General features: G+C 59.1%; 1 protein-coding gene across 5 annotated transcripts in view; it reads right to left on the minus strand.

The window, feature by feature from the left end:
* LINGO1 (leucine rich repeat and Ig domain containing 1) overlaps positions 1–15,836 on the minus strand; it is a 190,172-nt gene that overhangs the window by 4,688 nt on the left and 169,648 nt on the right. The window contains exon 1 of one of the 5 annotated variants that reach the window (XM_045795135.2): positions 12,297–12,611. The exons of 3 other annotated variants lie outside the window; for them this stretch is intronic. In XM_045795135.2, the coding sequence (XP_045651091.1) occupies positions 12,297–12,302 (6 nt within the window). In that variant the 5' untranslated portion in view covers positions 12,303–12,611. Of the gene's footprint in view, positions 1–255; positions 340–12,296; positions 12,612–15,836 lie in introns of those variants that run through there. One more of the 5 variants, XM_087856765.1, reaches the window with a different exon arrangement.

A 15,836-nucleotide genomic window follows, 5' to 3' on the forward strand; every position in this document is an offset into this window, starting at 1 on the left:
ACACTCCTTCCAGTGCTCTAGCAGTCTCCCGCGCCTAACAGGTGTTCCCTGGTTGTTGATGGACTAAGTGACTGATTAACCAGAGGGGGCTCTGGGTGTCACTGCCCTGTTAAGGAATCTTCAAGGCTTTGTTATTCCCAGCGGCTATGTCCACTCCCCTCCCCTCCCCTTAGCCCCTCTCATCCTCTCTTCGGCCTCCCCCACCCCACCCCCACCAGGCCATTTTCCACAGTCACACACGCTCCAGTGACCCACCAGAAAAGCAAACATCCTGACAGGCGATCAATAAGTAATTGGGCTGGCAGCTGGGGCCGGCGCAGATGTGAGGCTGGAGACCTGGAGAGGTAAATAGGACTTTTAGTGCCCCGCTCAGGGCTGGGCTGGTGGGCAAGGTGGGGGCTGCTGGAGAGGGGGCTGAGGACCGAGAGGGGGGAGAGCCAGGCACAGGTCACCTGAGATGTCAGAATAAGGCATTCAAAGCCACCACCACCTTGCCTCACCCAAACCACGTTCACATCTCCCACCAGTCTGCCCCGTGAAGCCGCCCAGGTGTCCCCACCTTGTCCTGCCTCTGAACCATCTCCTTTTGGAGAACTCTCCCAGCCTCCTGCCCCGTCGGCCTTTCTGAGCTCCTTTCCCCAAGTCCACCTCCTCCACGAAGCCATCCGTAACCTACGCAGTCAGAAATCATCTCTTTCCCGTAACATCGATGTACGTTACACTTATTAGTAGTGACATTATGCAACCGCTGTACAGCACACACCTCATTCTAAGTCACTTGAGCCAATTGACAGAAAATATTATGCCACAAGATGATAAAAAGATAAAGCCAGCCAGCGAGGGAAGAATACCATCAAGTCCTGCAGAATGAGCTTCCTGGCAACCTGAACAAAGAGGGAAATATGCTCCAAAGCCTCAGCACTTGGCGCTGCACCTGTGTATTTAACACTGGGTCAGTCATGGCGGCTTCTGTCTCACAGAACAGCCCCCGGTGATGTTCTTGGACAGACAGAGTGCGTGCAAGGGCTTTTGCAGAGATTGAGGGCCCTCTGAGTGAGCAGTGAGAGACCCAGGGAATTCAAATCCATTGACGGAAAAGCTGACTGGCATTGCCCTCCGCCCCCAACCCCCCTCCCCCGCGATGTGGCAGTGACACCCGGAACAGGCCACGGTCCCCAGGAGCTTCAGAAGGGCATGGCCCCCAAATTGCCTCACCTTTTACATGTGGCTGTCCTGAAAGGGGGGGGGGAACTGAGGCCTGGAGAGGTTAAGACGCCTGCCCAAGCCGCACACGGGCCCGAGTCTCCCAGTCTAACACCCCCATGGGGTCCCTGTCATCTAGGGGTCACCAGCGCCACTGAGCGGGCGATGTGCCGCTGCTGCCTTGCTGGCACCGTGGATCCGGCCGGTTACCCTGCAACTGCAAACGAGAAGTGTTTTATGCACTTTAATCAGCGTTTTATTTTGGATTCCTGCCCCCTGAAGGGCTTCCCACAAGGGCAAGAGTTTAAAAATTGGACCAATAAATACAAAGGGAATAAACATCAAAGGCAGGCAGGTGGGCAGGCAAAGGGAGAGCCGTGCCCGGGGCACAATGTTCAGACCCCAAAGCAGCCTGAGTCCTCCCAGTGCTGGAGTGGTGGGGGAAGCGGAGCCATCAGACCTGCGTGCAGAGGGCCGCCTCCACCACCACACTCTCACTCATATCCCCGGGGCGTAAACGCCTGGCTCTTTCACCCCCCCCACCAGCCACTCTGCTGTGTGACCTTGGGCAAGGCCTGCCCTCTCTGGTCTAATTCTTCCACTGTGCAGTGAGGGGTGGATTCCAGGCTCCCTGAGGGAGCCCATAGCAGAAACTGACTTCCTCCAGCTAGAAAGTCGACATTCTCAAACCTTGTTAGGGGTGAAGAGGAGTGGGGGCTCAGGCCCCAAATTGCAGTTCCACTGGGGCTGGAAGGATCTATTTGAAAGGTCTCACCGTGGGGCTGTCCCCTGTGGGACTCAGGATGGGACAGGTGACTGGTGGGGACAGAAGGGGCATGGGATCACCTGGGAGTGGACTTGGGGAGGGAGGCCAGGGGTCACTCTGTCTTATCGGGCAGATTTCAAAAGAGGTCTTTTTTAGCCATTTTACAGATGAGAATCAAGCTTCCAAAAGGGAACTCATTTGCCCTCAGGCCTAGGCGCAAAATCGGGAGGCAGCAGAGCTCCCTTCCTCCTGGTCCGCCTGCCCCAAGAGCTGCGGGCTGTGGGTGCTTTCGGACACCCTGGGAGGGGCAGGCATGTCAGGGCAGTGAGTAAGGCCAAAGGGCCCGAGGCCAGCACGGGTCCTTGCATGGTGGCAAGTAGGCCCCCTGCCCTCCAAACCCCACAAAAGCCTTTCCTCAATTGTGTTTGTTAAACACACTAAATGTTTCCTCGGGTGTCCGCCACCACGGTCTATGCTAGAGTCTCATCTAATCTGGGGTCGGCTGCGGCACAGGATGGAAGGGTTAGTTATTTGAGGGTTATAGTATCAATACTTCATGGTGTTCCCACTCAGCATTCTGCAGGGAGCACAGGACTCCCCAGCACACACGGGCATGAGGTCCCGGGCAGGGAGGCGCCTGCTGCCATTGCTGGGGGTCCAGGGTCTCTGGGGGGCAGCCCGGCTGTGGGACCTAAGCACCTGCAGCGGGCTGTCGCCCCACGCGGAAATGAGGCAGGCGTGCACCACCACGCCCCGTCCTGACAGGCTCCGTGTCTAGGGTAGGTCTGCAGCAGGAGGGAGTGAGGAGGGATGGCTGAGCTGGGAAGGGGGCCGAGGGTGTCAGAATGTCTGCCTACAGCCCTATCCAGCTCTGCTCTCCAGAAATGAGCAGAAGAGCAGGAGAAAGGAAAGGTGACAGAAATAGAGAAGAAAAGACACGGTGGGCCACACAGGAAAGAAAGGGAGGAGAAGAGAGAGAGGCAGAGAAAACAGGAGAAAGACGGGTACTCGGGGCAGCGGGCGGGTAGGGGCAGCCTGGGTCCGTGGGGTGGGGGTGGGGGGAGACGGAGCGCGCTTGGCCCGCAGACTCAACTACCAGTCCCAAAACTCCTGCACGCATGTTGCCGTCACAGGCCCCAGGCCTGTTGCCACATCCTGTCCTCAATCCCAGCCCATGCGGGAGGGCTGATTATTCAGAAAGGGGAAGGCTCTCCTGCAGAGTGACCAAAGAACAGGCAGATTCCTCGTGACTCACCCTGTCCCCAAGTCCCTGCCTGCCTGAGGTCCCTTCTTTGCCTTCAGCTCCAGGGCATGGATCCCTTTCCTGAAATGATGAAGTGTGTCAGTGGGAGGGAGTGGAGCGGGGTGGACATGGGGTGGAGTGAGGCCTGCCTAGGAAGCCCTCAACGGTCACCCCAGGTCAGAGCCTTTCTCCTGAAGCCACCGTGTGCCCAGAGACCTCGCACTCAGCTTCCAGAATCTAGCTCAAGGATGGATCACTCCCCTGGGGGCCCCTCTCTGGATCTCTGTGGGGTCTGCTGTGTTTGCTTCTCTCCCTCCCCCCACCCACCCCCCTGTCGGAGTTTCTGTGGCTTCCCCTCTGTGTCTCCCAGATTGAGAGCTCTCAGGGCAGGGCCAGGGCTGATAGAACCTCACCCATCCTCATCCTCAAAAGGGCAGCGAGAGCCAAACAATGGCTGGGGCAGCTCCTGAGTACAGCCCCTCCTAGTCTAGGCTCTTCGGAGAGCTTTCTGGGGGAGGAGAATGTGTCCCCTGAGCTCAGGCTCCACAGGCCAGGAAGGGAAGAGGGGGCATTTTTGAGGGAGGGAACGGTACAAACCAAGGTGCCCACGGGAGGAGAGCATCCAGGGCCCCTAATTGCTTCTCTCCTACCCCAAACCCTGACCGGTGGGGCTCCTTCTGAAGCCAATCCATTCTGGCTTTCTAGGGCTAATCCCTGCTGAGGTGTGAATGGCTGATAATGGTTGAAGGTGAGAGCTGCTAATGGGGGAAACTCAGTCCCTGGCCAGCCTAATTGGGCAGGGGCTGCCTCCTGGCACAGGGAGTGTGGGAGGAGGACAGGGAACCCTGAGAGGAGGGGGTCCGGTGCCCGGGCTGGGCTACCGCAGGAGAAATCCAGCCTGTGTGGCCCGCGGGCGAGCAGCGCGACAGCCTCTGTCTGTCTCCTCCCGGGCTGCGCTGCCCGCCTTGGCCTGTCCTCTCCCTTCTCTTCCGCCTTCAGCCGCCCCCCACAGGGAGAAAAAAATCAACCTGGAAGAAAATTGAGGTCATGTCCTTTGTCGTGTATAATTCTTTATTTTCCTCTTGCTCTTGGTTCTGGCAGAGTTGCTGGGCCCCCAGGCGTGTGTGTGTGTGTGTGTGTGTGTGTGTGTGTGTGTGTGTGTAGGGGAGGGTGGTCCGTGTGGGTGTGTGGGCCTGCTGTCCCTCCTCCCACCACTCCACACCCTCCCTGGCCCAGTGCCTCCAGCCCCATCTCTTAGGTGTGCTTGGAAACTCAAGCCTGTCCCCACGGTGCTCACCTGGCCTCTCAGGTGCAGCCAGGTTGGCGGCTGCTGACTGGGCAGTGTGACTGCCGGCCTGTCTGCTAGGGTGGCTGCCCCTGTGTGGCCCTGGGTAAGCACCCACCCCGGGCATCTGAGGGTGGGATGCCCCTGTCCACCCCACAGCCCACCCCACGGGAGCACAGCTGCTCTCAGGAGCCACCAGCCTTCCGGCCAGCCCACAGCTCCAGGCCATTTTCAGGATAAATTATGAATTTTAATTGTCAAAGCATCTTAGTGTTTAAAGGCTTCTATATATAGGCTCTGTCCTCCAGGAGAGGCCGGCTTGGTGGAGAGGAGCAGGGGGAGGGCAAGGCCTAGAGGAAGCCACTTCTGGGTGAGCAAAGGGCATTGGGCCCACAGGTCTCACGCCTGGGCTCCAGTCAGGGCTCACTGCACACCTGCCCTGCTGTGTGACCTCGGGTGAGTCCTGGACCACTCTGGGCCCTGGCTGACCCTTCACAGGCTTGTTCTGAGGGAAGGGTCCAGCTGGGAAGCCAGGAGCTATCCTGGGGTGGGTGGGAGGGAGTCACTGGTTCTAGAAAACTTCCTTATGTCTGTGCCGAGCCCACCTGAGTGAAGAGCACTCCTCCTCGGCTCGGAGCTGTCCCAGAATTGAGGAGGGGTAGGCAAGCACCCGTGTGGTGACCTGAGGAGGCCCAAGGACAACCCGTGTCCGTACCCCTACTTCTCCCTTCCCACCTCTCTCTGGGTCTAAAACACCAACCTAGGCTCACAGGGGCAAGAAGGTACCTCTGAAGGTCTCTGGTCCATCCGCCACCCAGACCATCTTGGGAGGTGCCTGGCAGATCCCCTCCTCCCTTCCTGACCGCCGCAGTCCTCAGGGCTCCTCTACCTTGGGAACAGCTCAGGTAGGCCTGTCTCAGGCTTTGGAGGCCTGGAAACCAGCCAGTTCCCACCTGGGAGGGCCCTCAGCCTCGAGCTCAGAAGAGGAGGAGCTCATAGCCTCAGAGGCCCGGGGCAGGGGGCAGGCTGCGGGGCAGCCAGCAGGGCGCTGGAAGGACAGAGACCTGATGAACCTGATGAGGACGACGAGGGCCCTTCCCATGCCAGGCGTGGTTCCGAGCACTTTACACACGAGAGTTCATCTCTCCCACCACACCTTGTTGAGGGAGGCTGTGTCATTACCCCCATTTTGCAGATGGAAAAAACAGAAGCACAGACAGGTTCTGTAACTGCTCAAGGTCACAAAGAGGTTCTGTAACTTGCTCAAGGTCACACGGCGAGCAGGATCTGAACTCAAACATGAGCTTGTTTCCTCTTCACAACAATCTTATTAGGTTGGTATTATGATCCCCGTTTTACAGATGAAAGAACGGAGGCACAGAGAGGCGGTGCAGCCTGCCACGAATCACACAGCGATTACTGGCAGAGCCGGGCCAGGCCCTGGGCAGCTGGACCCAAGGCTGGCCTGACCGCCCCTGCATACCGCCTTTCTCGGACTCAGGTTCAAGGGCCTGCTGAGCTGTAGGGCTGTGGGCAAGTGCCTTCATGTCTCGGGGCTCGAAACTCGTCAGAGAAGGGGAGGGCAGACTCCACGGTGCCCTCTCAGGGCTGGGGGCAGACAGTTCAAAGAGAAGGAAGGAAAGAGATGTTTAGAAGGAACACACACACTGAGTGCTTTGCAGAATGACCCCACCAACCCTCACCACACACCCCACTTCACAGATGAGGAAACGGAGGCTCCAAGCCCTTCGTTCACCTGCCCACGGTCCCTGAGCTTGTCAGAGGCACAGTAACCCTAGACACCCCCACACAGGTGAGGGAAGGGAGGCCCGAGAGCATCATGGACTTGGCCTAGGTCCCAGCATCTCAGGGCTAGGGCCTCAGAAGAAGCCCGGCCTCCCGACTACAGCCCCCGTCTCCCCCAGCGTACTGCCAGGATACCGTGGTGGGGCTAGATCAGGGGCACATGAAGGTTTGAGCTGTTTCTGCCTCAAAAAGGGGAAAAGATTTAAAAACAACCCCCAGTACATCTCAAACCAAGGTCCAGTGAGTGTTTTAGAACATGGACAAGCAATTATAAATACGAATGCCCTTCTATGACCGCTGACTATTCAAAGCCCTCTCTGCTCAAGGGAAACTTGGCCAACCCCTTGCGCAAACCCATTTTCCCAACCTGCACACCGAGATCAGAATCAAGAGGCAGTGAGCCCCTCTGGTCAGACTCAGGTGGGTGCTATGTTCTGCTCGGGCACAATCGATGCCATCACCCGGCTGCCTGTTCACGAGAAGCCCAGGCTTGCGGGGGGCATCTCTGCAAATCGCTAAGGGGTGTCCCAAGGCAGAAAGTGCAAAGAGCCCGATGCAGGCAAGAGGGTGGAGTCAAAACCCACGGGAGGCCCATTCGGCTGCATGTGAGAAATCAAATGGAAGACCAGATGGCTCAGGAGGGAAGACGTGCCTTCGTAGTAGTGGGTGAGCAGCCCGCCATGAGACGCATGCAAGCGGGGACACTGCAGGGAGACCCCTCTGCTGGGTGACACACCTCAGCAGCCCCTCTGAGCTCAGAGACACCCCATCTCACCCCTGCGTAAAGGGACTTGAGATGGCCAACTCCCTGCCCTCCCCAACTGCATCTACAGCCCTACGGGGGCTGGGCCAGGCAGGCAAGCGTGCTGGCCAGGCCCCACCCCCTCTCAGAGACAAGAGCAGGTTCTCCGGAGAGGCAAGCAGAGGAGGTGGCAGAGAGAGATTAATTCCCTGAAAGGAGAAAAAATAGAAAAACACACACACACCACACACCCTAATAACATGTAATAAGAGGTTGGAGACAAGGAACAATGCCCTGGTAATGTCACCCTGGCGGCAATCAATTTGGGTGTCACATGAAATAGGCATAATTATTCCGCCAGCCCTGTCGCTCGTCTCTAACCAGCTCCAGGGGCCCAGGTCCGGGCGGGGAAAGCGGCCTGGAATCAATCGTTGGTGCACCAGGCTGGCGGAGGGAGCAGCTCCAAATTACCTCGCCAGCACCAAGCTTCTCAGCCTCTGTGGGGACGCAGGGGGCTTGAGGGCCTCCTGAGGGGCCCTGCTAATGCCCAGGAGCCGCCTTGCTCAGCCACCCTCCTCCTTCACTCAATGGGCAAGAGCAATCAGGGAGGACTCCCCAAGGAGGCGGGAATGAAGGAAGAACAAATACACATTTTTTTCATCCAGTATTCAGTCCCCAGCTCGCCAAACTTAGTAAGTACTCACCAATGCCAAGCCGCAGGCCGGCCCCAGGGTGTGGAGACAGGGTTTTCAGGGGGTTGCCCATTACTAAGATAATGAAGCAGAAGCTCTCTCCCTCTCCCAAGCCACGACCATCCCTGCCCATCCTGGGGGTGAACCGCTGGGGTTCTTTTGGCTCTAACCGTGCAGGACTTAAGCTCTCTTTGCTCCTCCTTCATCCCCCCTTCCCTGGGGAGTCCTCCTGAGTGCTCTTCCCCATCCCTGAGCTCAGGGCTTGGAGAGACAGCAGCCCCATCAACTGGGGAATGCTGAGGGACAAAAGGGACAATCGCTTCCTGAGCATCTGTTACACACTGGCTGCTGCCCATCTCAACCCCCACTTCCTACATGAGAAACCCTGAATTCTGGAAATGCAAATCAAGACCATAATGTAACACCATTTTACTCAATCAGTTGGTGAAAAGCAAGATGGCTGACCACACCGAGCATGGCGACATTGGGGAGCAATGGAGACACTCTTCTCCTGCTGCGGGAAGCATAAATGGCCCAACCAACCTGGAGAACGCTTTGGCACGTTTTCTAGGAAAGCTGAACATGAACGTGTCCTATGGCCCAGCAATTCCGCTCCTAGCTCTGTGCCCCAGAGAGATGGGACGTTGCCTCGGGAGATGGGACAAGAAGGTTCACGGCAGCATTGTTTGTAAGAACCAAAAGGGGGACAACCCGCAAAGAAGAACCATAAATACATGGTGGTAGGTTCAAATGGCAGAACATGACGTACCAGGGAAAGCGAAGGAACTACATCTACCATTATTGACAACAACATAGACGGAGCCTATGAATGTGATGTTGAAGGGAAGAAAAAGCAAACTCTAGAGGGCTGCATCCGGTTTCAGGTTCTTTTTATAAAGTTCAAAAGCAACCCAAACTGAACAATTTCCATATATTAAAATACATGATTTTAAAAAGGCAGGGGAATGCTAACTAGATAAACAGGATAGTGGCTGCCTCAGAGAAAGAGGCCAAGGACTAAAGTGAGGGAAGCACATGGAAGACGGGCACTGTTGTTAGAGCGCTAGTGTTCAGGCCGGGGGTAGCGCTGCCGTATTTGTAATTCTATTATTATCACTAATGCTAAATACATTAATCAATTACCAGGCCATGCCCAGATGAGCGAGTCCTGAGCCCCAGGGGTCAGGAGGAAGGCATTCTAGACGAAGCTTATAAGCTGGGGACTTTGGGCAAGTCATTCCACCTCTCCGGCTCTCTCCCTTTCCTCAGCTACGAAATCAAATGTCTGTACCAGCTACAGGGAAAAGACTGAGAACACATCACGGATATAAATTACGAGTAGCGAGCATTTCTTGAGAGCTTACTGTGTTCTAGGCACTACTCTAAATGCTTTGCTTATATTAATACATACTTAATCCTCCTGCTGGCCCTAGAGGTAAATACCCTTGCTACTCTCACTTTACGGATAAGAAGACTGAGGCCCAGCGAGATTAAGGAACCAGGCAGAGTTAGAGCTGAGGTCTGAACCCAGGCATCTGGCTCCAGGGTCCACACTCAACAAGTTCGCTATGAAGTGACATCAAAGGAACCCAGTATACACAAGGAGGAGATTGTTGTCAGGACGTTCATTCATTCATTCAAAGCATAAACAAAGGTCAGTACCAAGAACGTCTCAGATGCATTTGGAAATGAACCTGCCATACCACACTCGACAAAAAACCCTCCCGACTCTGGAATCCCCTATTTTTGGTGTCTCTGCAAAGTCTGCTACCACCTCAGGATCCGCTCAGTCTCTCCCTCATTCTGGAGGACCCCTGACTATCTCAACCTCCCCCAAACAAATCCCATCCTTCTCCGAGTGCCTGGGTGTCGACCAAGTACACTACCTAGGCACCCCTGACGTCACCTAGCTCTGTCTATCCCTCCAGGTGGAGGACATTGTGTCCCTTCCAGGTGGTCCTTGCCACCAGCCAACAGCTGCTCCCCGGGGCCTCCCAGCATCTTCCCTATCCTGGGGGCCAAGCAGGGGAGCCCAGCGGGTGGGTACATGATCGCCCAGGGTTCAACGTCCAAGGCAATCCATGGGAGCCCTAAGAGGGCCTAGGCCAGGGCTGAACAGACAGCTCAGGCAGGATGCGTAGAATAAACACATGCTTAATTGGCTGGTACAGTAGTAAGTGCAAACCAGTGTGGTTCTTCACTGTGGGTGCCTGGGGAAGAGGATCAGTAACTTGGAGCAGTCAGGGAGGCTTCCCTGATAGAGGCTGGGAGAAGAAGAGGGGAGGGCCTCTGGGTAGGGGTGCTGGACCAAGACAGGTGATAGGGGGACAGGTAGAGGAACTGGTGGGAAAAGAACAGAGAGCCAGCAATGGGTAACCACTGGGAAGAGGGGGAGGAGACTCTGGGGCTGGAAGATACCATCTGTCCACAGAGTGCCACACAGAGGACAGCAGGTCCAAGAGACCCTGGCTAGCAGGCTACGGCTCTGACTTTGAAATCACCATCGTCTACTCCTCCCCTCCCTAGCCTTTCACTAGCCGCACAGGACCATCTGACACACAGCCCCACGCTTCCATGGGACCCTGTGTGAATCACTCCAGTGCCTCCCTTCTCCCCAGGAATGCACCCTTGGCCCCAGCTGGGGTCCTGGGAGGCGCCCGGAGACAGCACCCAATGGGCCACCGCTGGTGTCAGGGCTCCTGTCCGGCTTTATGCCGAACAAAGGCCCACACACAAGAGGTTTGGGAGTCTTTTTTGTTTGTTTTTTTTTGTTTAGTTTCGTTTGTATTTTTGGTGTCTGTCTGAAATTCTGAGTTTTAGAAGACAGTATCTAGTAAAGGGCAACATGGGCACTCAGAGTCAGGGGATGGAGCCGCTGACCACGGGAATCAAAGAGGACTACTGCAAGGGGCAGAGTAGTCTCTCCACTTCCCTCCAGGCACACAGGGCCCTCTGCCCACAAGCCAAGATTCCTGGGCTTTGAGCACACACCCATCCCCCAAAATCTGGCCCCTTGGATCGAGGACCTTCTCTAACTCCAGGCCCTGGTGAGCACTGCAGCCTTGACCAAGCCCTACTCAAGGCCCATCTCACACTTCAATTGGCAGGGGGTGGGGGAGGGGACCGAGATAGCAAGCACAGCACAAGGGGCCTGCCCTCACCTTTGCTAAGCCCCCCTCCCGTAGGGGCATCTGGGTGTTGCCAGGAGTCCCTACCTGGATTCCAAGAAGTTCTTGGCCTCTCCCCTCTACCACTTTATCCTCTCTCTCCTGCCTTAGGCAGTGGGGAGAAAGCAGGCAAGCTATCCCAGCAGACCAGGTCCCACACAAGGACAAAGGGTCTCGGAACTGGTGACCCTCTCTTCCCTCACCGGCACTCCTGGCTGGATGTGGGGGAGCCCCCCCCCACCCCGCATTGCTCCCCGGAGAATGGGAGGCACCAGTGTTGGAGCTGTTGGCATAATGACCAGCAGGGCTGAGCCCAGAGCCGTGGCCCAGGCTAGGCTGCGCACCCTCTGACTGCCCGAGCCCAGCAGAGGAGGGCTGATGGTGGGCTGGGCTGGCCAAGAAGGAGCTAGCCCAGATGGTACTGCCCCCCATCTCAGGGCCTCCTGCACACCCAGGGCACCTCCCACATACCCCTTCTCCCCCACCCTGAGCCCAGGACCTTGGAGAACAAAGGGGATGCGTCCAGCATAACCCAGCCCCAAAGAGTCTGGGCTGGGACCCAGGGCAGGAACAGGGAGGGGGCAGCCCACTGGGCCTGCCCCCCCCCAAAGTGGAAGCCACCTGGAGGAACACATCTGGCAGCGGGGGGGGGGGGGTTTGCTTGGCCACCTCACAGAGGATGGGGGGGCAGAACAGGACGCTCCCTCCTCACCTCCCTTTTCTCAGCTGGTTCCCACCTCCCACCAGCTGCCTAAGAATGAAAAGTGGGGCAGGAGGAGGTGAGAAACCCGGGCTGGAGACAGACAAAGGGAGGCCCCTAAAGGGTTCCTGAGTCCTCCACAACCCCAACTCCCTCCCCTGCACTCTCCCCACCCCCCAATTCCCCTTTCCTCCCTCTCCTCGGGCCAAAGCAGGAAAGAGGTTGCTCCTTGTCAGGAGAGGGAGGTGGTGCCCAGGCTGGAGGCTGTGGAGAAAACTGGTCCTAGACCAGCATCCACCAGCTAGTGGGTGCCTGGTGCTGGCCAGGGCTGCCTGGGTATCTGGAATCTGTGGAGAGGTGTAGCCGACCGCTGAGCAAGGGGGTTAGCCTCCAGGATGTATAGTGCTCAGAACGGGAGGGGGCAGGGAGGGGGGCAAACAGGACTGGGACCCTGGCGGGTGCCCTTCCACAGCTCCGGTGTCCCAGCTAGCCAACGTGGAGTGGGAGGAATGGGAAAGGAAGAATCATTTCTGAGGCTTGAGGAGGGTCAGATCTGCGAACCCAAAGGGGAATCTGGGTGGCGCTGGGATGTCCCGCAGCCCCTGGAGGGCGCAGCCGGGCCAACGGCGGCCCCCACGGGAGCTCGTCGCGGGGCTGCCCGCTCGGGGCTGGGCCGCGGCCGCCGGGCTCACCTGCATCTCGGGCGCGCCGTCCGTCCGCTGGGCTCGGTCACCAATCGCATGTCTCCCCCGCCGGGCTTCAGCCCCTGCCCAGCCCCCTCCTCCGTTTCCTCCTCCTCGTCCGACACCTCCGCCCGGCAGTCCGCGCGCCCTCACGGGGCTGTCCGTCCGTCTGTCTGCCCCACGCGGGTGGGAGCCGAGCCGGGGCCGGGGCAAGGGCGCGGGAGTGGGGAGGCGGGAGGCCGCGGCCCCGGCGGGCGGAGGGGCGGGCGCGCTCAGGACGCGCGACGCGGACCCAGCGAGCCTGGTTTTGCGCCCCGGGCCGGCCTGGAGCCGCCGCCGCCGCCTCTGCCGCTGGGGCCGGGGTCGAGGCCGGGCGCGCTCCGCAGCGGGGCCGGGGCCAGGGCTGAGGCCGGCAGGCAGCGGCCCCGCATGCTGCTCGGAGCCCCGCGGCGGGAAAGGGGCCGGAGCGGCGCGGGTGGGGACTCCGCGCGCTCCGGGGCCGGGACCCGCCGCCGCTGCCGCCTGCGCTGTCGCGGGTCGCCCGCTCCGGCTCCCGCACCGGCTCCCGCCCGGGCTCCGCGCTCTGCCGCGGCGCGGGGAGGGAGCGTGAGGAGCTAGGAGCGAGGAGCTAGCCGGGAGGGAGGAGGGACCGAGGGAGGGAGGGAGGGAGGGAGCAAGGAGCGGCGGGAGCCGGGCGGGGGAGGAGAAGGCGAGGCCACAAAACTAAGGAGGGGGGAGGTGGGCCGGGGGGCTCGTCTTCTTTCAGCGGAGGGGGGGAGGGGGCGGAGAGCGAGAAGCGCCCCAACCACTGCCCTGCACCGATGGGGCAGCGAAACTGGCAGGGGGGGACGCAGGCGAGGGGCGCGCCAGGCTCGCGCCTGAGCCGGCGTCCGGCTGCGCCAGCCCTGCACCGGCCGCGCCCCTCCGAGCCCGGGCTCCCGGAGAATCCCGGGCCAGCCCGACCCTGGGGAGTGCGGGCTACGGTCCTCCCTGAGTGTGCAAGCACCCTCTTGTGTGGCCACACGCGTGTGCATGTGAGCATGTGAATGTGTTCACACGTGTTAACCAGGGTCACTGCACACTGCCGTGTGGACGGACACACGCACGTGAACGGGCAAGGCTCCCCACCCAGCCAGGGTTGTTTGGAGGACGGCGTGGGAAGGGTCAGGCCCGGAGCCTCTGTCCTGCTCCTCTTCTCCAAATGTCCGCGAATCTCTGTAGGGCCCACACCCTGGCGGCCTTGGGGCCAGGCAGGTAGAGAGGGAAGCTCCGGGGGGACCGAGAAGAAGGCGCGCCAGCTCCTCGGCTTTACCCCAAAGCGGGGTCTTGCCCCGCCCTTTGCAGCCCGGGTCCCCGCCCAACCGGGCTTCCTGTCCAGCAGAGGGCAGCAGGCCGCTACGGCGAGCTCTGGCCACGGTCACGGCACCCACCACCAGCAGAGGGCAGTGCAGAGCCTCAGTCTGGGCAAGGCCGTCCCTCACTTTGATCCCAGCGATCCAGGGGGTCCTGGGCTAGGGCCCCAAGACTTAGGTGCGCCTAGAGAATGGGACCTCTCCTCAGATCCTCCTTGATCAGCAGATGCAGAGGATAAGCTGGCCCGAGTGTCTTAGCAGTCTGCAGAGTGGACTACCACCCTTAGGATCTCCCTTCCTTCTACGTCCCTTCCATCTCCTCGAAGCCAGATGCCCTTTAACACTAAGTTTGATTACAATAACCATCAATGCTGACACCACCTGCCACATTCGACCCTTCTCCACTATTGGGAGTGTATCCCATTAGCACATCAGCGCCCCTGACACCGTGAGCGCACAGGGGTAGGGGTTCTTTCAGGCAGAGAAGGAAGCTGAGGCTGGAGAAGAGAAGACTGGCCCAAGGCCTCTCAGTCTCTGAGGCAAACCCCGGCGATCCTGCTCCCAGTGCTCCCCTCCCCCAACAGAGCCTGCCTGACATTCGTTGCAGATACCTGACTGGCGTGATGGGGCTACCAGTCTTCCCTGCCCCCCAACACCATCTCCCGTCTCCACTGCTCAGCCTCACACGCACAGCCCAAAGAGTTGCACAGACTTCTGTTCCAGCTAAACAGATTCCGGACACTTCTCAGTCTCACTGCCACACCACTAGTCTGGACAGCCCTGCCTGGAAAACCGTCCCCCACGACCATCCTTATCCTAGGCCTAGCTGGAGCCCCTCCTAGCAGATGCCGATGCCGTGCTGTGCACTCTCCCTTCATCCTCCAACAAACCTCTGAGGAGGCGCTGTTGTTCCCCCTTGACGGAGAAGGAACCCCAGGCTCTGGGAGATTACAGGACTTTGCCCGCGGTCACACGGCGAGGAAAGCCTGGAATGGGAATTTGAATCGCCTTCCAGGGCTGAGTAAACCAGTAGGGGGCAGGCTTGGCAGAGGGACTTACAGGTGGGCGGGGAAGAGGGGAGGCGGCACAGGTGTCCTCGTCCCTTTCAAGAGCCCAGCGCAGGCGGTTCCCTGGTTCCTCAACTCTCTGCTGCCTGGACCCCCTTCCCAGACTCCCCAGCTCCCCCACCCCGGCTGCTGGTGAGTTACCCGTGAGCTCCCGCCCTCCCGCGCCGTCTCCTCCCACCAGCCCGACAGGAATAGACGCTCTCTAGCTCCTGCGTAAAGGCTCCGCCAGGCGCCCGGCGGGCGCGCAGACCCGCTGGGGGGCGGGGGCGGGGGCGGGGGCTATTCCTGGTGCGGCGACTGACGCAGGCAGAGCGCGGCCACGGCATCTCCGCCCCCGACTCACCTGCTCCCAGCCTCAGTGATCTCGGAGGAGAAATGGGGGAGAGCCCACTGCCCCCACCCCCAAACCCCAGATGCTGGCTTAGGAAGTCGGCCTCGGGGGGGTGGGGCCTTCTGAGCCCACAGTTATCCCTCCGCACCTTGAGGCAGCAGGGATGACCAAAGAGCCGAGCCGTGTCTGGGAGGAACTGCCCCGCAGCCTTATTTCTCCATTATACACAGTATCCAGGCCATCCCACCTTGCCTGTCTCTCCAAAAGAAATGACTCCCTATCTTTCTTCACCAATGGAAACAATAGGGTGGGGGAGGAGTTGGGGAAGAACTGGGAGAAAAGGACTTTTTGAGGATCCAGCCTAGGCCTGGTGAGAGTGCAGGCTGCTGGCCTTGTCACTCAAAGACCCCATAAAAGGGTGGGGAGGCCTGTCACTGGGTTCTCACCCCGTCGGATGTCTCTGCATGAGCTGCGGAACAGGCATCTCTCAGCTCCTGTGTGGGGCGGTCCCCAGCAGAGCCCTCTCAGGGACCCCAGGCCCATGGAGAATGTGAAACATCGGAATGGCCTGGCCCAAGGCTTAACTGACAGAACCAGAGGACTGTATGCGGGAGCTACAGCCAAAGAATGTTCACCCACGCTCTGAGCCTTAGTCCTTGCCGGTCCACCTGCTTGGTATGCCCTCTGCCTGGTTTCCACCTGTGCTTCACGACCAAACTAAGACCATTTTCTTCTATTCCTGTCTCCCCTCCCCAAACTAAAATGGCCTTAGAAGCAAGGCCCCAGTCTCCTCTCTCTC

This window comes from Ursus americanus, chromosome 28 (assembly GCF_024610735.1).
Source record: "Ursus americanus isolate L20-20 chromosome 28, mUrsAme1.1.p, whole genome shotgun sequence".
Taxonomy (NCBI): Eukaryota; Metazoa; Chordata; class Mammalia; order Carnivora; family Ursidae; genus Ursus; species Ursus americanus.